The sequence below is a fragment of the Perna viridis genome, chromosome 13 (assembly GCF_037379345.1).
Source record: "Perna viridis isolate PV_CMFRI_1.1 ecotype Kerala chromosome 13, ASM3737934v1, whole genome shotgun sequence".
Lineage (NCBI taxonomy): Eukaryota > Metazoa > Mollusca > Bivalvia > Mytilida > Mytilidae > Perna > Perna viridis.
The window spans coordinates 17,528,882-17,550,539 of record NC_142457.1 but is presented as its reverse complement, the minus strand read 5'-3'; the positions used below and the strand labels follow the sequence as shown (position 1 = coordinate 17,550,539).

At 34.4% G+C, this 21,658-nt stretch overlaps 1 protein-coding gene and 1 long non-coding RNA gene across 4 annotated transcripts; one reads left to right on the top strand and one right to left on the bottom strand.

Annotated features, from left to right (window-relative positions):
- Positions 1–6,393: 6,393 nt before the first annotated feature.
- Positions 6,394–18,621, top strand: LOC148599792 (uncharacterized). Of its 3 annotated transcripts, none has more exons than XM_088557844.1 (5): positions 6,394–6,508; positions 10,545–10,668; positions 13,908–14,022; positions 15,421–15,560; positions 17,009–18,621. In XM_088557844.1, the coding sequence occupies exons 1-5, from the start codon at positions 6,484–6,486 to the stop codon at positions 17,139–17,141; spliced, it is 537 nt and encodes a 178-aa protein (XP_088413970.1). In that variant the 5' UTR covers positions 6,394–6,483; the 3' UTR covers positions 17,142–18,621. The 3 variants fall into 3 exon arrangements, with proteins under 3 accessions (XP_088413970.1, XP_088413969.1, XP_088413971.1); XM_088557843.1 differs by lacking the exon at positions 6,394–6,508 and adding an exon at positions 6,516–6,716; XM_088557845.1 differs by lacking the exons at positions 6,394–6,508; positions 15,421–15,560 and adding an exon at positions 6,516–6,716.
- A 1,167-nt stretch (positions 18,622–19,788) lies between these two features.
- Positions 19,789–21,639, bottom strand: LOC148599791 (uncharacterized). Its single transcript, XR_015917979.1, has 4 exons — positions 21,601–21,639; positions 20,759–20,852; positions 20,237–20,315; positions 19,789–19,849 (listed from the first exon to the last, which is right to left on the bottom strand). It is a non-coding gene; the product is annotated as an uncharacterized LOC148599791 (long non-coding RNA).
- Between the last annotated feature and the right edge of the window lie 19 nt (positions 21,640–21,658).

Genomic DNA, 21,658 nt, shown 5'->3' with positions numbered 1-21,658 from the left:
CAAAATGCGGCGCTGCTCTCCGGAACGGAAATTGAACCGGTTAGTCTCAAAACAGTACGAATATTTTTTTATTCTTTTTTTGGCTGTAACTTTAGTTTCACTCAGTGGAATTCTAAAATTTTATGTGATTTCTAAAGAATAATAAAAGTGCTTTAAATTGGTTATAAGTTTTTTTTTTTGTTGAAAATATCAAAACAATAAAGCGAAAATCTTGACAGGACGAACATTTTTTTTTGACAAGAAATTTGCGATAAAAAGGGGGACACGCCGATGAATAAAGTTCATCATTGATCGAATGTGTTACGTCTGTCAAATAATGTTTAGTTATTCTTAAAGCTTATAGTAATAGACACATTTTGATATAAAAATTATTTCATTTTCAGTCAGTTGGGTGAAAAAACCTTGACAGGACGGACTTATTCTTATACGTGATTTGTGTCGTTTTTTACGGGGGTGCGGTAACAATACATAAACTATCTGAAATTTGTTTAATGTTTGTCAAAAATATTCATCATATTCTTAAAGCTTATACTTTATTCTACATTTTGATGTATAGATATTTGAAATTGAATTAGAGCTAAATTGAAAATCTTGACAGGACGAACTTTTTTCGGGAACATGTTCATTGTCAATTGTGTTTTAACTGTTGTGGGTTGGGAAGCATTACATTTGCGAAATTTTTGGTCCTACGTTTGCGAACCCTTGTAAACTTAACATTTGTGATAAAATTTTGTATAGACTTTTAGTCCATGGGCTGGGAGGGTCCACCGTGTACCCCCCCCAAACTCATCAATTTCATGGTGATTTTTAAATACATTTATACTTCCCATTACCGAATCAATTTGTCGCCAAAGAATATTCTCGGATTCTTTTTCAGTATCAGCCTATATTTGTACCCCACTGGTTGAAAAATCGAAGATTTTTGTGACTAAATGGTTTGACTGTCTAAGTCTTCCTTGGATAGCATGTGTGAACAAACTAAACATACTTAGGTATTAGCATGTAGCCAAACGTCTCGGCTTTCAAGTGATACCCATACAGTTGCGGTAAAACTTAGCGTTTAGGGGTAAAATGAAAATAATATACCCCGCCGAAAAATCGATTAAACGGGTATATTTTTCAATGTCAAAACCCCCAGAGTAGTTATGCTTCAGTAAAATATGGCTTATTCGGTATTATCTGTTTAGTATTATCATAATGTATAATTCTGGAGTTCTTTTGATGAATTTTGCCGATTTTCGTAGTCAGAGAAAATGGGATTTTTGAATTTTCCGTATAAGTCAGATAACTTCTACTCTTTAAGTTATTGCTCAACTGAAACGTCCCAAATTTTGTATCATTCGATAGATAATTTTATTTTCTACATAAATAAACCACAAAAAACTAATTTTCAAGAATTTCTTCTCCAAAAATGCTAAAAATATTACCCCTACCCCTACAAAACTGGTCAGAGAATCAAACAGAATTCACATTCACACCATACCGAGAGTGTAAAACTCACATTTTAAGCATTCATAATTAATATAAAGATGTGAAAAACATATCTGATCAATTCAGACACTTAGTTTTTCCTTTTAGGTTGACAATTACTATTAAATCGGAAAAATGGGGAATTTCAGAATTTCAGAATTTTCTTCTATATCACCCGTTATTGTCTTTTTTTTCAAAATTCCGTAGTTTAAACAATCTTTTATGAGATACAGCAAATTAATATAATGTTTAAGCTTCAAAATGAGCCAAAGCCTAAGAGTTTTGAAAAATTGTAAACGACGACGACGACGGACATCAAGTGATGGCAATAGTGAACATGCTAAATGAAGCTAAAATGAACAGCTGGACTAAAGCACATAACATTCCTCCCTTTTTTAAAACAAACACAGTATTAAAACTGAGTAAAATGTTAAGGTATTCAGATAATAAAAAAAATGTTTGAGTTATGATAAGAATGAAAGCTAAAGGTACACACAAAGTAAACTACAATACCTCTCTCCAGGACAGGCGTTGAAAAACTTTTAATGAACAAACAGACAGATAGACTAAGTTACTATTAGAGGGCACTCACATCCACTAAGTCACAAATGTATATGTACCTGCAAGGCTTTCATTAATGTGCTGTAACAGACACAGCACCATTTCATCTCAAGAGCAAACAGCATCTGAAATACATGAACATGTACAAAACAATGATAATTGATACAGGTCATGTAAGCTAATAATTAAGTTCAACCTATTTGGTATTGAACAAAGTTATGACAATGCATATTTGTATAAACAAAACTTTCAAAAGATTATGTTTTCTCATCAAATCTGTATTTCTTTCGCATGCTTAGTATGTTCATGATCTACATGTTCACATATGTACATGTATATGGTGATTAAAATTTGATTAAGATAGAGTGATTAGAACCTAAGAACTTGCTCTGAAGATTGTTATTAACAAAAAAGATAACTCCATTATCTCAATCTACTATCTTCGAAATATACTGGTAACATAATGTATGTTCAGGTACAAGTGTACTACATACATGTTATCAATCTGTCATATAGAAAACTTTGTTTCTCTCACATGATCAATTAATACTGGAGGTAGTGTTCACAAGATCTATGTATAGAATAATGGTTTAATTATCACATTTCATATTTGTTACAGGAATGTTTATACAGACATTTTCTACACTGATGTATATTGTGCATGTGTTATGTACATATGTTATTTTACCCATACATGTCCTTACAAAAATCATATGATACAAAATATGCAAAAGAAAACTAAATGTAAAATGCACTGCTGTTTTCATCAAGATAGTGAAAGACAATTTTCAAACTTTTACTGTTAATGGGGGGGTGTCAAAGAAAAAAATACAAATTTTCTGATTTTTTTAATGGGGATGGGGTGGGGTCATGATTTTCTTTTGATATGAATCATTTATGGTTATATGGTACAAGTAAAATTTATGCCAGAAAATGTCCTGTGTATGCTATGAGATTTTAAACCCGAAACTACATTTAGAATTGCTCCCTGAGTATGTAACATACACTTCTATACTTGGATGCTAAATACTCTCTTATAACCCAGTCTGCACAGGAAATTACTCACCATCTCACGCACCTCCGTACTATAATCACACCCAATGTATGTAATATATTAGTTTTTACTCCAGTCTGCATATAAAATCACTCTCTGTAGAACACACTTCTATACTCCATTCTGCTTATAAAATTACCTCCTGTTTATTCTGTATTCTATTTTTTGCCTAAGTCTGAATATAAAAATGATCCCTGATCAATGTAGATGGATTTTTACACTTTAGTCTGCATACCTAATCCTCCCAGTATATTATCTATGAAATTTAAACCTTTCTGTATATTAAACCACTTCCTATTGTAGTTGAAAGAGGATGGGTTGGACATTTTACCATTTTTTGAAAAGGGGGGGGGGGTCAATCCTGTTTTCCTAAGGTAAATTTATATTATGCCAATCCACATATGCCAGCACATATAATTCCCAAGCACCTAAATGAAAGGTAAATGCACTTGCACATACATGGCATGTTCAGGCACTTGTTTTTGCTAGGCATGATTCAATACAAAAGTTTATGGAAAGCAAGTGAGACCCCATGTCACAATGCTTTTTAGATTTTCAATTCTTTGATGCTTAAACATATACATAGTTTGATAATCAGGATAATATCAAATATAATACATGAATGTTATGGTCAAAGTACATGTACAATGACGTATGCATACAGTTATGCATGCAAACCTACTTCAAACAAACAATGACACGAGTACAAACGTGTGCTTAGACATGAATTATCCTTTTAAAAAATGACATTGTTACCTATAAAAACCCTTTGTTACAATGTACAAATATATGGACCCAAGAAGCTATCAGAATATACAAATACTTTTGTTTTTGTTCCAAATTACTTTTTTTGTAGCCTGAACAAAACATTCAGTGTCTCACTTCCATTTAAGACTAGTTTATAATATAAACGGACCTGGACAAATTTATATTCTGCATATCAACTCATTATGTAGAATTATATAAGTTGCTAGAATTTGCAATTGATAAGTATATATTCCCTCAATAAGTAGCCCAAAACTATCAATAACATAGGTTTTCATACTTTCTTGTAAATTTTATTCTTCTTGCTCTTTTAACACAGGATGTATACACATATTCAGTAATGTGGGTTCAAACAAAAATGTCAAGCTACATGTACATGTACTGTATCTGCTTGTGTTTATCATCATTATCTTACAATATTCATGTACATTTGTTGCTTTGGTAAAATAGTCCACAACGTTCTGAGGTGAACAGTAAAGTGCCTACACTTGTGTAGGTATTAATAATTCACATGTTTATGTACATACTGTTAGTGTTAATACATGTACATGTATGTACATGGTTTTAATACATGTAGCTAACATTTTTATACATATATATATAGTTTTTTAACTTCTTGTGATCATAGTTAATGCACACAAAGTATAATCACTGCATGTCATTTATAAACATATAGTTTGTGTATTTACTGTCAGGGTAATTAAGGGGATGATTAGTGTATAGAAGATTTCATAAAGAAAAAAACAAGTCACACTAGAAAACCAGATCTGGGTCTGCTTAAATATCAACCAGTATCTTACATGTGTGAAAACCTATTGAAATTTCCTGGGGAAATGTAAAATTTATCCTGTCCCATAAAAAGTGTCTGAACAACATTAAATTTAATATATATCTACCTTTGTAGAGAGATCCACTGTCACTGGAGGAATATACCAGCAACAACAGTAGCTTTCATCATCCTAACCCTTAAGTCTATACATGCATGCCTATGATATGCTTAGAATCAATTTTGTCCCTTTTTTTGTCTATACTGACTATAGTCCGAATTTCCTCTGACCCCGCAACCCTCCTCTTTTTCATTTCAATATCCAAATAAAAAAGTGGAGGGTTGCAGGGTCAGAGGAAATTCGGACTATTTTGTCTACTGAAGTAAATATGTGTATATAATTGAGTTGATAACTGGTATATATTTCCAAGGAACACTTTTTATACACATATATATGTAGCCCAGATCTGACACTGACAGTGCATCCTGCACAGGCACTTATTTCCTTCAAAAAAGGGGGAGGGGTTGAACCTCCACATTACTGTTGACAGAAACAAGTGAGTGTACTGTGTGACACCAAGCAATCCGATAACAAACTTTATAAATAATATGTACATAAGTGTGACAAGAAGAAAAGAAGAAGTGCAAGTCAGTCTGGCTTTACTTTCATTTCATTTTTGGTGGCAAACCTGTGGTTGCGGACGCTTTTCCCGAACCTGAGTTTGATTGCGATTGATCAGACGTATAAATCAACATTAAATACCTACCATTCCCCCGCTTCTGTCTTCAGTTCTTGGTGAAATCATGCCGAGTTACTTGAACTGGTGGTGACAGCTGAGCTGACATTGTAGAAAAGCATCACATTGATCCTGACCAAAAGCCGTTGATTGGTCGAAAGTTATCGGAGGGCGTGGCAAGATTCTTCCAGTTTTCTTCAAAATACACTTTCCGATCAGTTTTAAACCGAAAAATTAAAAAAAAATGTTTGTCAAATAAGAAGTTAAAATGTACCATATGAACCACCACATACCGTTTACACGATACTAGTACGATTTCTCTCCGAATACGCCACTCCTTACGGTCCCGCCATTCTGACGTCACAAAAATCAATGTAGAGTTATTTCCTTTACCAAACAAATCCCTCTAAGTACCTTAGCACCCTTGCGTTGATGGTCTGATTGGGGAAAAAAGAACAGTAAACATTTTTCTTTGAAACTTAAACTATTTACACTTCGGTAAGTAGCCAAATGATTTGAAATTAACCATTCAAAAGTTTTTACCGCAGCTACAATGTCATATATTTGAAGTTTACCGCTGTCCATTGCTCCAATCGGACTGTAAACAAGTCTGTCGGGAAGGTTACTAAGTCTTCCCTTTGCTCGAAATTTGAAATATGAAGTCAAAGTCGGAAATATGAAAAAGGTTTATTTTTCTAGCCCTACTTTTAAGTAGCAGTCTGTATAGAAATCAGATGAGAGGTGATTCATGCATAAAAACACATTGAAAAAAAGCAGCGGTGTTTTAGGGTTTTCAAATTTTGTGCTACGGCTTGCGACTACATGTATTTTTTTGTGAAATCTGCCATGGGCTAGTAAGCTATATATATAGCTATTGCATACAAAATGTTTAACAATCTTTTTTTTTGAGTACTTAGCTTGCACAACTATCTTAAGATAGAAATAAATACGTTTACATGTACAAATGCAACGCCGATTTTGGACTTGTATTTAACGTCATACAAACTGCCGCAAAAAAAACTCAAATACTGTGACGTCGCATAAACAAAACATATAAATTGGGACGATCCACGGAAGTAAAGGAAGCAAACAACGTGTTTCTGTGTGAGTACTGACTGAACAGCCGACTTATGGTTTTACCACTCTTTAAACAAAGTATGTGCTACAATGTACATATCATCAGTTTTAACAGTCATTCTGAATGTACTCCTTGTTTTTACGCATGCGTGTCCTAAAGCAAAATGTCAAGTCATGTGGACGCCAGCCGATTACCCGAATCCAAGGAGCCAAAGCGGTCGTTGTGGAAGAGGTTGTAGTTCAACCTTTGTATGCGATCCTTGCTCCATTATTGGGAAACACGAAGGTACACACATTTGTATATGTAAGATATATACTCCTAACGGAAATCATGATCAGGCACCCGTCTTTTACCAGTTGAGACACATTTTATCTTGCTCTTCACATCACAGTTTTGTGCAGTGTGTGATATTATACAACATGCTGTATGGCAACCACCTTGTCTTTCCCGTTACACTTTTCTGTAACAGATTTCTAGACTTGGAGGGAATCTAATACATGTAAAATATTCAGTGATTTTTCTAGGCTCAATCATTTTAACCATTGACTAATCATTTTCTCAAGTGACTAAAGCTTTTTGCTACATTTTGACTCATTTTAGTCAAAACTTGTATGTCTTTGTACAAAGTCTCAAACAGTGACTAAAGCTTTTGAAATCCTGGCAAAAACACTGCACTTGAATATTTGATATATTGCTTTTGCATGATGACTTGTACCTTGACCCCTCTTTTTCCTCGTTCTTCGATTATCTACTATGCGTTTGTTGTACGACTTAATACTTTTTAGGTCGAACTTCTACACCCCTCTGGACCCGCGCTTGATGTCTGTCTGTTTCTATTGGTGTATGTAATAGGGGAGGTTGGATAGAGTGATGATAAATGGAATAGGAATTCGGTGTTATTCCGATCTTCTGGCGCACTGGATTTATTTCTCGTATTTAATCGACTCTTAAGTATTGTTCTGCCTAAAAAGACAGACTGGGGTGATTCATCATATCTCAAGATAATCAATGAAATTGTTTAAGTACAAGTTCACATGAACTTTAGACACTGCCAATGGTAAAATGATTCATGGTGAAAAATAGACCTTACAAACGAAGCTTTTTCAGTCTACACATGCAATACTCTCATGTGATCAGCTTTTCTGCATTCAGATCTGCACTTTTTAAAAAAAAATCATACATTCATCTCCCCCCACCCCCACCCCCATTCAAATCAATCAAATGATGCCAAACGTAGAACGATAACTCTTGCAAAATGCAAATTTCATGTACAATCTATATAATATTTATTTTTCTCAAAAGCGCAACTACGAAATGAAAAACTAAGACTGGTTATGCAAGGAGTTGAATATAGAAGGATTTGCAATCTCGTAGTTTATCGCAATATCTTGCGTGGCGAGATTTCAGTATTCTCGCCACAGCCACTTACAATACTGCTATTGAAGTTAAAATTAGGTAATGTAAAACATTGATATCACAAAAGCAGGGGAAGCTACAAACATCCTGTTATACTCTCTCAGACCATTTTTTATCAGTTTAAAACAAATCTTATGATGATCGTTCAAGTTTTGAATGTTGATTGATGGATTATTTGGGCTTAACGCCCGAACAGCAATATTTCAGCTATATTCAGGCGATGAACATGAGATGATGCCGATGATAAATATGATGATGATGAAATGAAAATGCAATGGGACACAAGGATAAAAAAGGTCGACAAATTTTGATTGCCACCAGAAAAAGGGAGAGGTGGGTAGGGTCGGGCAATTTAGCCTCCTGTGGCGGAGCGCAAAGGTTCCTACTCCTATCGAATTCCACAGCGGTTTTTTTACGTGCGTGAAACATGCCATCTTTTCCAACACAGTGCACCACTCTGGTTTTGCGGTCAGGTTTTCCGTGTTATAGCCTGACAACCCCACATACAACACAAAAGGGGTACCCCATTCCACCATATGGGGCACACAACAGAGTTGCTCTGTGGGCAGAGCGCCTTAGCCCCGAGCAAGGGTTCTGAGCACTATTTAGTCGCCTTTTACGACAAGCCTATCGATGCTGCAGGCCTATTCTTTTGACACCCGGACCTGCACGGGCTGGGCTTTGAAGGAGTAATTTAGAAGGGAATACCTTTTCTCGAGGGCATGATTCGGGCCGCCATTTTTTTTATATCAACAGTTGGTTAAACAAAAACGTTGACATCACGAAAGAATGGGAGGTTTCAGCAATAAAATTCCTTATATACACCATCAGACTATTTTTATTCAATGTAAAACAAATTTTATGACGATTGTTCGGGTTGAAGAAGGAGTTTTAATTTTAAATGAGGATGGAAACTGTCTTGGAGGGCGGGGCTATGCAGTCAGAAGTCAAAACCAAAGCATATAAAAACGTTGATATCACAATTGCATGGAATGCTATAGCTACAAAATTCCTTATATACACCTTCATACCTTCTCTGATCAATTTGAAACGAATTTTATGACATTTAATCGGGTTTTAAAATGGGAGTTTGAATTTTAAATGAGGAATGTAGGCCGCCTTTGAAGATGGAACCAGGTTGAAAAAAATGATAAGATTACGGTCTCGAATCGAGATATTGATCAAAACAAAACATGGAAAACGTTTGGAGGCAACTTAATGTAGGATATTTTATTTTCAAACCATGTGGGTCAGAATACCTACATGTACATTTATCGTGATGAAATGATGAAGCCATGGAAATTAAATCGTCCGCCATTAACAGGCCTAGAGCACGTTCAGCATCAACGGAATGCATCATGGGTAATCTACGTAACATATTTATTATTGTAGCCTGTAAAATTTTGCGAGATTCCAATCCTGGCTATAAACATGTATAAATCCTTGGGTTATGTGATCAGTTTACTGTTTCTGAACAAGAAATAAAACAGAATTCGGTGGCTTTTTGACATGTATGAATCACCCTCCGTCTGATTTTTAGAAAAGTCTGCAACTTAATACTTTTGAGGTGATGCATAATGGGAGTTCTATTATAAAAACTTTCTCTCGCCGTCTTTAAGACGTAAATCATTGATACATGTTTATACATACAGGTATGTGCAATGCCTATACGACATCAACTGTAATATTGTTCCGCTTCAACCAATCGGAACACGTCTGTTGCACATTTACTGAATTATATAAACATAGTATATAGTTTTCGGTCCATTCCTACAGCATCTTTTTTTTTCCCATAGAAAAAAGGTCCTTCGAACGAACTTTATCAAGGTTTCAAGTAAGAAAACGTAATATTTTCAATATCTAGTCTCATAAAAAGTGAAATTATGTTCTCAATTCTTTCCAGTTAGCCCCACTAAATTGGTTGATATTTTGATTTGAGACCGGATTTGAGAAAAACCTCAATTCGAATTTGTAACATGTATAAAGAAAGACAAGTGTACCGATCTATAACTTCACTGGATAGTATGCTTTAATGGTAACATGTACATGAACAAAATGTATGTATGTAAATGGGGTATAATATAAGATTTTTACACGCGTAAATACCCCCATTCATAGTGTGGGTTGTATATTTGAATCATAATGTCCGTCCGTAAGTCCGTCATTTCGCCCGTCAATTCATTCGTCCATGCTCATTTTGTGTTGATTTCAAATTTGATGTGTGGCTTTATTTTGACCGTGCATTTGAATTTAGTAAAGTTACAGTCCCATGTCTAATTCCTGAATAAGTGAGGGTACATGCATTTCTAGTACCCCAACGCGTGCGATATTTTTTCTTTCTTTTATTTTGTGTGTGTACATTGTACTGTGCTATACACATGTACACAAATGTACATCTGAATTCTTTGACTGTAGTAGTGTTGTATCAAAAGTTAAATTATAGAAATCATGAAAGCATGATAAATCAGTCGTGAAAAGATTCAACTTTCGTCATTGTCAATAACTTCGCGCCGTCGCTGCGTCCTCGTGAAATACATTTTGTACGTTCTGACCAATCACGAATGTCATAAACAATAGAATCTCAGAATTCCATAGACTCTCTTAATCAAAACATATGTTGACTTAAAACATGTAATGTTTTGATCCTATGTTTAAAAACTTAAAAGAAACTAACATTCAACATTTTACCACGTGTAGCTGATGAAATAGACCAGATTGTTGCTGATGTGAAGCCTAAAGACAACATCTGTGACGGAAAAGTCGACGAATACGTCATATCAGTGGCGTTTGTGAACAGGATAGATACACTATGGTTAACTGAGTAAGCATTTCTCCAGTCTTATAATTCCATACGAATGTCTTGAAGGGAATGTACATGTACACTTTCCTACATGTACATGTACATTTCACCCAAATTTCTCCCCCACAGCACTGGGGCTTGCTCCCTATATCAAATATGCATATATTTGATAGTGGGGGCAAGTCCCTTTGCCCACAGTTAAAATCTTCTCTTTTTTTTCGTAGTCTTAAAGCTTATAGCAATTTGGGATAATTACATTATGGTGAAATATTCTTTAGTTACTGAAAGCTCGAGTTCCTATTGAAGACTTGATATATAGTACACGAGTGTTGAGAAATTTCTTCTTTTTTTTTTCAACAAATGAATTTCAGAGTAACGAACGAAAAGGCAATTTCGTAAATCACGTGTATATGAACAGTTGAACATCATTCCGCGTTTGTAACCAATTGCGTAGTGACATTAGTTACATACACGTAGCTCAACTGCATTTTTGCACATAATTATATTTAAATGCTTCTGACGGTAGTTACATTTTGTATATTAACTTCATTCCAGTGAATTTAAGCGTAACTCTTCGACGTATCAATTATTTCCTTAACTATCATCCAATGTTTCGGAGCGTTACCGATGTCGACGTAACATACGGCATCATAGTACTTGACGCGCCCACTTTCGACAAGACTACTTCGAAGGTAGGCGCGCTTTTTATGAAAGCTAGGTGTTGCACGGCATGCTTACATAGGGATATTCGGAAAATATCACCATAGCTTAACTGCGATGTTCCGATAACATGTCCAGATCGACGATTGTCAGATAAAATAATAAAAGAATTGAAAACTTGTTGGATTGTCACAACACAGACAACAGAAGCCAGAGGCGGAATATCTTATGATGTTGTACCAGACTGGAATGTTGCTGACAGAAAACCACGACGCCTACCAGCACTCCTGGTATCAGGACCTCCAGGCAAGTGCATTTATTGATACGGTAGAAAAGAAAGTAGTTCGTTGTTTCTGCATACATGTGCATTTTTTTATCAATTCATCAAGTAAGTTAACATCAAAACTGTTTTGGTGTCTTACTTCCTATGTACATACATGTACATAATCAATTGCAAACTTGTATCCAGTGCAAACAAAATTGTTTCATTTCCTCATACAGAGTCCATCCTTGGCAGTCCTCAACTGAGACTGACAAGATCGATAACTCTTAATATATTAGAAATAATGATAAATTTCCATGACTCTGAAGCCCGCTTCTTTGTAAAAATTCACTTGTGAACATTTTTGCAAATCTTATATTTGGTGGTATATTGGAATCGCCTTTTCTGTTCGTCATTCTGTCAATATAAATACCAAATATTAGAAGTCTAGGTCAAAGACAAAAATGTTATGGTCTGGAGAAAAAAAAGCGTTAAGAAGAAAAAAATCTTCATGGGGGTTGTTTCGGGTCCAGATGAGCAAAAAACAAAGACAGGTTACATATTTTTGATATTTGAAACGATTCAGTGGAGAAATCCTGTTTCACAACCATGCATGTATTTGGATAAAATCTTCTTTCTAGTCTCGGCAAAATGGGTCTGAATATAGCCTAATTCAACATTATTCAAAATGTCCAAAATTACGAATTTTGGTTGCAATATTTAAGCCAATTAGATTGGTTAGTATTTTATTGTAATACAATTGTTTAGTCAAGACACATTTCATTAATATAATTATGTAGCTTGACAAAGTTTAACCGTTAGATATAACACATTACATTCAAATTGAGATATTTTTTTATGATTTTAGGCCCAAAAGTGGTAGTTGCTAAGGAGTGGTCGTTGCTATGGTAATGGTGAAAATATTTTGATTTTTGTTTTATTTATTTTGTTTTCCATTATATCCAACAGATCAACAGTCAGTTTGGTTCAAATATCTGACATCAATAAATCATCCACTGCATGATTCTGAGACGGACTGGTACTTACCAATAAAAAAATTTAATTTCAATTTATAGTGGTGTCAGTTGATAAATAATCCATTGTTCATTAAGGATTTTTTTTCGGTAGCTCTGCTTCTTTATCTACATGTACATGTATTAAGTGTGCTCTCATTTTATTTTTTTATTCATCGTTTCTAATTATTGCTTATTTTGTTCCCCCAATTTCAGCCAAATCCGGCAAGGACGTTTAATCCGAACGAGCAGTAGTTCTCGGAAGGCGGGAAACAGAAACTTCAAAAATCAATCGAACAGAGGCAAAATTAATGAAAAGCACCGAAAGATGTTCCAAATAAAGCATGCCATATTGACATTTTCTCATACAAAGTCTGTATGAAAACATCTTTATTTTGTGGGCATTAGTCAAACCTAGAAGACTGCTTTGAGTGCCTCGCTTCAACATCAAAGCTTTGGTTGTATATTTATAGAAGTACATGTACGTGTAAAAGAAGACAATTTGTTTAATGTGCTCTCCGTTGGTTAGAAGCAAGTTAAGGACATTTGAAGTTGTAATTTGTGTATATGGCAGTAGTATACTGGTCAGGCTTGTATACCGATATATACTTGTTCATGAACGTGTACTTTTCGAAGATGGATTTATTCATTTATGTGCACCAATATGTAAAATTCGTATATATCTTAAAACATGTAATTTTTAAATTCTCTACTATTATTTTTAAGTTTTCATTGTACGATTACATTTATTTATATGCGATTTGATGTATTAAAACCAGTATTTATTACTTATATTGTTTTTGTTCACTTCCGTCAACTAATTTCTAGTAAGGAGGTATACTTACCCCCTACCACACTTCCCATGTCATGCTCCCAGTTATTTAGTGACTTGATTCCCAGCTGCGGTGCTACAAAAATATATTGAGAACATTCTTAATTTCCATGGTTCTTTGAAATCGATGTCTTAAGTAATTAGTCCAAGTTTTGTGGCGCTGATTCTTGGTAACCGTTGCTTTTAATTATTTCTGATTTCAAGTTGTTGTTTTCTTTTTACGTTTTTTTATGTTGATTTTGTTTTATTTTAATTTGATTTGTAGAACTGTTCTCGTAGAGTCGGCTCTGCTAGAAATGTAAGAGCTGGCTCTAGAGCAGTCATAGAAATGGTCTTCATTCAGTTCTAGGACAGTTTTGTGTGAGGTTAATAGAACTGGTCTCATCTGTAACTACATGTAAATTGTAAGTTGATATCGAATTAAATACTCGTATATATCATACATTATGTTTATAGTTGTGGATTGTTTTTACATGTACTTTGTATATTCCAGGTTTAAGAAAGGATACGCCGAATTCACCGCTAGTTTGCGGAAATGGGGATGGAAATTCGGTACAGGGAATTGTGGGAATGATGTTATTGTCGTTCTGTCGCGTTACGATAAAGAGGTCGGTTGGTATTTGTGAATTAATATATTACACAACCACTTCCGCGAAAACAAAGTCCTAACTGAGGGATAGTCGGCTGCATATTTTTATAAAATTTACCGCATAGAAATGAAAATCGTCTCGACAATGTATCAAGTTAGAAAATCATGTTTGGGGATAGAAAATAATCAATGGCGCGGAAGGTTGTGATGTTTAGTTATGAATACATTTGAAACACACTTTGTCGATTTTAACTAATAAGTATTTAAAGTTTATGAGGTATTTAAAGTGATATGTTTACATGAGTATAAAGCTTCAGAGTTGACTAACTGTCTCGGTGCATCCATACCACCTCCGGGTCAAGGTCATATAGATGCACTTGTACGCTACGGTTTTTCGTGGGAATTTTTTTTTTCTTGTTTTTCTGTATTTGTTGTAACAATTGTAGTCATTGGTTTTTTTTTTTTGCTCAATACAAACAATGTGCATGATGCAAATAATATCGTACATATAGATGTTCATGTGTGCAACACGACTGAGTCATACTAAAAACTTAAAGTTAGTGGTGATTGCTTTCCCACCAATGTGTCCGAGCATGAAATAGTTTCCGCAGGACATTAGATTCTGACATGTCATGTTCATTATTATTTATCATAAGAACTAACTATAATACTTCATGTGTGTTTCGAGTAGGGGTGCGATATAGGGGTGTGTTCCGAGTAAGGGTGCGATATAAGGTATACGATACAGGGTAAACAATATAGGATTTACTGGGGCTTGCTATATCAAATATGTAGATCCAATAGTTTATAACCTACACAAGGGTGATCCCAGATTTGGGGGTGCCTCGCTTTAACTCATTTATTTTTTTTTAATAAAATCGAATATATCACTATTTACTGCTCAGAAATACTTGACAAATGATAAATATAATGAATAAAGTCAGGTTTCTCAATAAAATACTTCTAATTAAATCAACACAGTGATTTGAACATTCAAACTGTATATTTCTACAATCGCTTGGACCTAAAGTGAAACTAATATGACCTTAACACAGACAACAGAAAGCGCGGGAAATTTATTGTTCGTAGTGTTATCGCAATTAAGAACTTCTCCGTCTAAGAATCAGTCGAAATGTGAATAAGTTGTGGCACATGAAGGAAAAAACACAGAGATTTTATTGCATTAGGCACAGGGGCTTGCGCCCATTATCAAACGTAGCCCCTCTAGTGTAGATTAAATACTAATGGGGCTACGTATTTGATAGTGGGAGCAAGCCCTTGAGGTTTAAACAATTACTTATAATGCATATACAAAAAAGTTATATTTTAATATAAATATATGATATAAATATATAAATATGTTCAAACCACACCAAAGTATAGCCTTGTTTACAAGATTTATAATGGTGTCTTATAGATTTTTACTTTGGTTGGAGATGCTGCGAGCAAAATTTTAAACTACGACTGCATTTCATTTATATACGAAAAAGCTTTAAACGGTTACTTATCAAACGGTCAGGAAGGTCCTGCTATAAAGTTCATGGTCGAAAAATACAAGTAAGTATCATACTTCTGGAAATGCGCCGCAATGAAGCTAAAATAAATGGTTAAAAATTAAGAGTCGAACGGCCGGTAGTGCGCTTTTATAAAGTTATTGAAAGAACCATTCAAGTGTATACCAGTTTTAAAGGTTCGTTTATGAAAGAAACACATGCATTATAGAGAACACAAAATTGTCTTTCACAAACGAAGTATTCAGTCGGAGAATGTTTATCTTAAAACCAAATTACGTAAAGCTTTTTTTAAGATCGTGCAAAAAAGATCGTATAGACGAAACATGTAACAGTGCGCTGACAGGTGTACATGTACGAATTCAGCTAATTGTACAATCAGTGAAAAAAATATGATTCCAGCGTTTTGATAATGAATCTCGAATTGAAATTTCCCTCAAATCCTTTCGGAACTGACATTTCGACAAATCATGTCACTTGAAATTGAAGATGTGTGGGGAAAACCCAAAGGTTTGCAGAAAATCTCTCTCTTTTGTTTTTGGTGAAACACAGGCCTGGGCAGCCTCACATTTCCCGCGTTTCTTAGTGTATTCTTTATTAGACATCTTTACAAATGTAACTTCATATGTATCAACCATGATATAATCAAATGAAAGGGTGCTTGATGTTTTTTTTTCCCTTAAAAGAAATGACTATGTATTTGTTTTGCCCTAAACGTGATAAAAAAGAGTTTTTTTCTCCCCTCCAAAGCATCATCTTAAATAGTTAATGTCATACAAATGTACATGTATAACCTCGTCTTTTTAGGGTTCAACTAATTAAATGTCAATATCTAGGACATTCCTCACTGAAATGTTTTCTTTCATTGTTTAATAATACATTACATTAAGCGCTGAAGCATTGCTACATTTTTGTAACTGCATCTTTAAATGTTTTTTTAATAAACAAGCACAAGTCGAATTAAAAAAAAGTTTTACAACTAAGTCTTCTATATAGCATCAAAAACAAAAGTGTAAACAACATATTTAAGAATAAATCTGCAATTGTCAAAAACAAGATTATTTGAAGTCTGAAATTCATATAGTTCTGTTCCTAAATGCATTATTTTGTGAGATAGAATGACAACTGGTTGGCTCGAATAATTTGTCCGAGAAGGATGACATACCTACATGTATGGTGTTGCTTCAGTGAGCTAGCACAATAAAGATTCGGTTTAGTTCGTCGGACTAGTACGAAACAGGATCTGTTTGATTGGTCAGTCGCTATCGTCATGATTTTTTTTATGAAATATATGTCATAGAACGTTACACTATAATCAATCAAGCAATGTTTGTTATTCTCCCCGTTTTAAGTTTTCCGTGTACATATATAATTGATAAATTCCGTGTTTTGAGCAAATAAAATTTAATCTCTATTCAGACGCGACTGTGAATTAACGATGACTAAAACACTAGATGCATATAATTATTTTCTTTTTTATTGATATTTTTTCAGACACGCCTTGATTTCAGGGTCATGTGCCGTGGAACCTAAGACTGACGCCGTCGACGTAAGCGTACGGACTGTCATCGGTATTATCATTGTTGTGGTCGTCATCGCACTTTTCCTCAGCATGCTCTACTGGTAATTTTTGGATACGCCATTCGATTGATACGTGCACATTGAGAAAGATCTGTTTCAGCTGGTTTGTGGCACTAAAAACGAACGGCGGCGATGATTTGCCTCATGTATACATGTGTAGCATGGTGGCATGCTAGTTTTGAGACGATACATGTACATCTTGTACATGTATCAGAAGCATCAATCGAAAATACTCGGACGAGTGATAGTAACTCTCTTTGTTCTTATGCATTATGCTGGAAAATATGTCAGAAAGTACACTCCTTGAGACGTTAAGGTTTCCCGCACGCACGCTAAACGTCCACCAAACGCACAATAAACGAACGCTCCTATCGTGCGTGTAAACCAACGCTACTATCGTGCGTTTATCGTCCGTTTAAACGAACGCAGAACGACATGAAAACGCACGATAAACGATGCGCGAACGCTAAAACGGGAAACGAGAACGTCTCAAAGAGTGTATTTCCTATCTGGTTCTGAAAGTACAGTAAAACCTGTCTAAAATGAACCCTGATTAAAAAAAATGTGTTAACCATAATTTGAATGTAATTTAAATTTTCACCTTTTTAAAACGTGAATAAATTTTTAAGTCAATATGTTTTCGGTTTAAACAGGTTCCACTGTATATAATTGTATTTATTGTCAACTGATTGAGGTTCTACTGAATTAATATAGCAGAAATGAAAATGTTGATCCAAGTAGGCCAAGAAAAAAATGCTGTACGTCTGTTAAAGGTTAGTACCCTAAGTTGCCTAACCTCACCTATCCTCTTCGACCCCAATGCGACGACATAATGCCGCAACAAGTTCCCTCCAGGCGTTCATTTGGAATCCGTAACACGTGGCCCAGCCATCTGAAGCGTCTCTTTTTCAGTTCAGTAAAGGTTACCCTATGTTTCTGTTTATCTTTGTTAACACATTTTATTGGCATATTTTTTATGTAAAGCCGCTTAATCTTTTTTTTCACTTGAGCGCTATTAAAGTCAAGAAATACTCCAATAAGTGCCTATGTAAAATAATTCTAAACAATGAAACGATTTTATCGACAGGTACCTACCTACACTATTTTTTTCATCCAATATACATGTAACCTTGAACAGACATTTTTTCTTGGCCTTAGAGAAGCAATATATTGAGCCAGAAAATTAATAGTGACGATACCAACAGCGCCGTTGGATGGTACGATAAAAAGAAGGAATATGTATTTACTGTATCAGCATTGTTGGCTGTTTCGGTAGATATCTGTTTGTTTTTCAGTTCTATTCGAGAATGATACTTAGATGGTAATCGTGGGAAAATATCAGTCAACTTTACACGTACATTTGTACATGTACATGTATATATCGCATAATTCATTCAACATCATATTTACATCGATGTTTTCGAATTTCCCATATCCATCACCCATATATCATTCTTATCACAGAATGTATAAAATGTATGCATCGATGTTGTTTTTTCTTTATCAAATAAAAATCTTCAAGCTGGTGTATGTATGCTTCAATGTTTAGCTTAAATAATATTTGTATATTTTTTTAAAGAAAAGAAGTTCAAGTCTTTATTTTGTCATATCGATATAATGACGATTTTCTCTCCATTAACAGGGGCGGATCTAGACACTTTGAAAAGGAGTGGTGCCAGCCGGCTTTCTCATTAAAAGGGGTGGGGATGCTAGGACATTATTTGCCATTTTTTTGGTCAATTTTACACATGAAAATGAAAACTCTTCAAAAAAAAAGAGGGATACTCCCTTTACCCCATCTGGATCCGCCACTGCCATTAACTATCCCAGATTTATAGAATGGCTTCCATCCATTTATCCACCAGAGCTAGATATTAAAGAGTCTAACGAAACAATGTGTAGACCTTCAACTCGAATTTAACGACAGTAGTAATATCAGTACGAAAGTATATGACAGATGAGACGATTGTTGCCTGAGAGACAGGCTTTTGACCCAAGGTACATGTGATTAAAAATACGCCTCATACGCTACCTGCATGAACATTTTTTTTTTTTTTTTGGAATGACGATAGTTTGTTCTTGGCGGTCATTTTCCTGCTATGTTTTATACTTGCTTTGACTTCAACGATATTTGGTTTATATATTATAAGCATGGTCTCCTGAGTTGAATGGTGATGATGGAAATGTTGTATAGCAATGGTTCAACTTTATTCTATGTTCTTTACTGGGCTGATACCCCCTCAGACTTGGTGGAATAACAAGGCATAGGGGACCCCAGCTCAAATTTTTTTCAGAGGTTCTAAAAACACTTTGAAGGCATTTCCAACATTTAACAGTGAGGTTTAAAAATAAAAAAAAATATATTGTGTCGTGATTACATCATAATTATGTTGAAATCACGATATCGCACAGTACATGTATGTTGGAATTACAACCTAGAATGCCGTAATTACGACATAACGTTATCGTAATGGCGACATAGGATGTTACAATTTTCAAGTCATGTACGACGTAAGTGTACAATCATACCAAGCATCAAACGTGATTTTAAAGGCTGACAGCACGATAAAAAGTAGAAGATGACACGTCGAGATTAGACATTATTCTGAATGTGGAATGCATATGCTTTATCTTGCTATAAATATGTAGCAGCTCTTAGAATGGGCTAATATAGAGTCATCAAGACATCAAAGGTTAAGATTCGTTTTATTCTACTGTATACGACAACACGGGATCAAATACAGGAAATAGGCACTATAAAACAAATACAGTAATAAATACAAAGTAGCAAACACTCTGCTATTAATATAACTGCATGTAACAATACGTATCTGTATCATAATTATCCTCAATTAAAAATTAAAAATAGAATGCTCTTCTATGTGTTTTCTCCAAGTTCAGTACGGTCTCATCAGTATATTATACGATGACCTCAAAACTCTTGAAATATGTTAATGACTCGCAAATTTGCGTGTTACCAAATCAGGCATGAAAATTATAACGATTGCCAAGCAATACGAATCTCAATCAAAATATTAACAAAGTGATAAAAACATAATGCTGATTGCAAAGTTATGCGACAGGCCAAAACCATAGCAAATTAACAAAATATAACTAAAACAAACATAATACACTGCCTACCTCACATCAAGGTGCAAAGGCTATCCTGAATCTTAAAAATCTACATCAATATCATCCCACGGTTCATCATGAAAAGTACCTTTATAACAAATGACACTTGTAAATAAATTGTATTCATTCATTTACCCGTGAATACTTGATTTGTACTCCTAAGGAAACAATTACATTGACCACAATTAAATAAAGTGTTTTTCGTAGCGCTAACTTTAAAAGATAGAATATTAACAACACTCATTCAGGAGCACTCGAATCGAATCCTCATTCATACGGCAATTTATTCAAATATCCTATTTATATTCGCTAATACTCTAGTTAGGAAAAATATGAATAAAAATGAAATAATGCTCATTTAATGTCAACATATTCTTTATCTGGAAATTTATGCATTTTAAACATTCATACAGCGCACATCTCGCATTCGCCATTCTAACATTGAACCGTCTCATGCAAATAACTCATGCCGGCTAAAATACTATTTTCTGGACTATTAACGAAATATTAATAACAGAGAAAGAAACTGACCTTTCAAGAAATGGACTCCTATGTCTCAGATGAACAAGAACACAAGAAATATCACAAATGGTAGATAGTCTCGTCTGGATAGTTTTATCCAATCCTATACCAATGAAAGTTTTATAGTAAGTGCGTCTCCGAATAAAGAACAAAAGAAAATGACCAATAGAAATAAAGAAAGTATGCGGTCTAATCAACCATGAAGATTTAACTAGAAACCTTAGAAGTTAAATATAGAAGAGATGAAACTTAACAAACCAGTAGAATTCGTCGTCTGTCCACAAGTCCAGTTAGCGTAAATCGTCAAATAAAACAATTAACCAAATAGGTTTAATAATTCAAATATTCATCAAATACTATCTTTATTCATATAAAGAATGCAATAAATGCGAAACATAAATTTACAATACAATACTGTCAAAATATAATAAAACATAATATATACAGTAAAAAAACAGGCTACCACAAATACATGTATGTGAATGCTGATAATTTTTCAGTTTTAGTTTGTATATTTACATGTACATGTAAATTATTTGTACTTGCTTGACATTCACATTGGAAACACAATACACATTCATTACTATGTTTGTCTATTTTGTTAAAAATATTACAATATATTTGAACGCAAATTTATACTAGAGGAAGATCCAGAAATTTATAAAGGGGGATCATTCTGAAAAAACACTTGACTCAATGCTCATAAAATTTAAACATACACATGTTGGTCACAGCTTAGTAAGTTATTGTTACACAAAATGTTTAAAATACGTTTTTTGAATACTTAGCTTCCTCGCCTACATGTATCTAAACGTCTACATGTACAAATGTAATATATTGCACATACTCACTTGTAACTGAAAGTTTACGCCGGCTTTGGTTACTAAAATGTAACGTCATACAAACTGC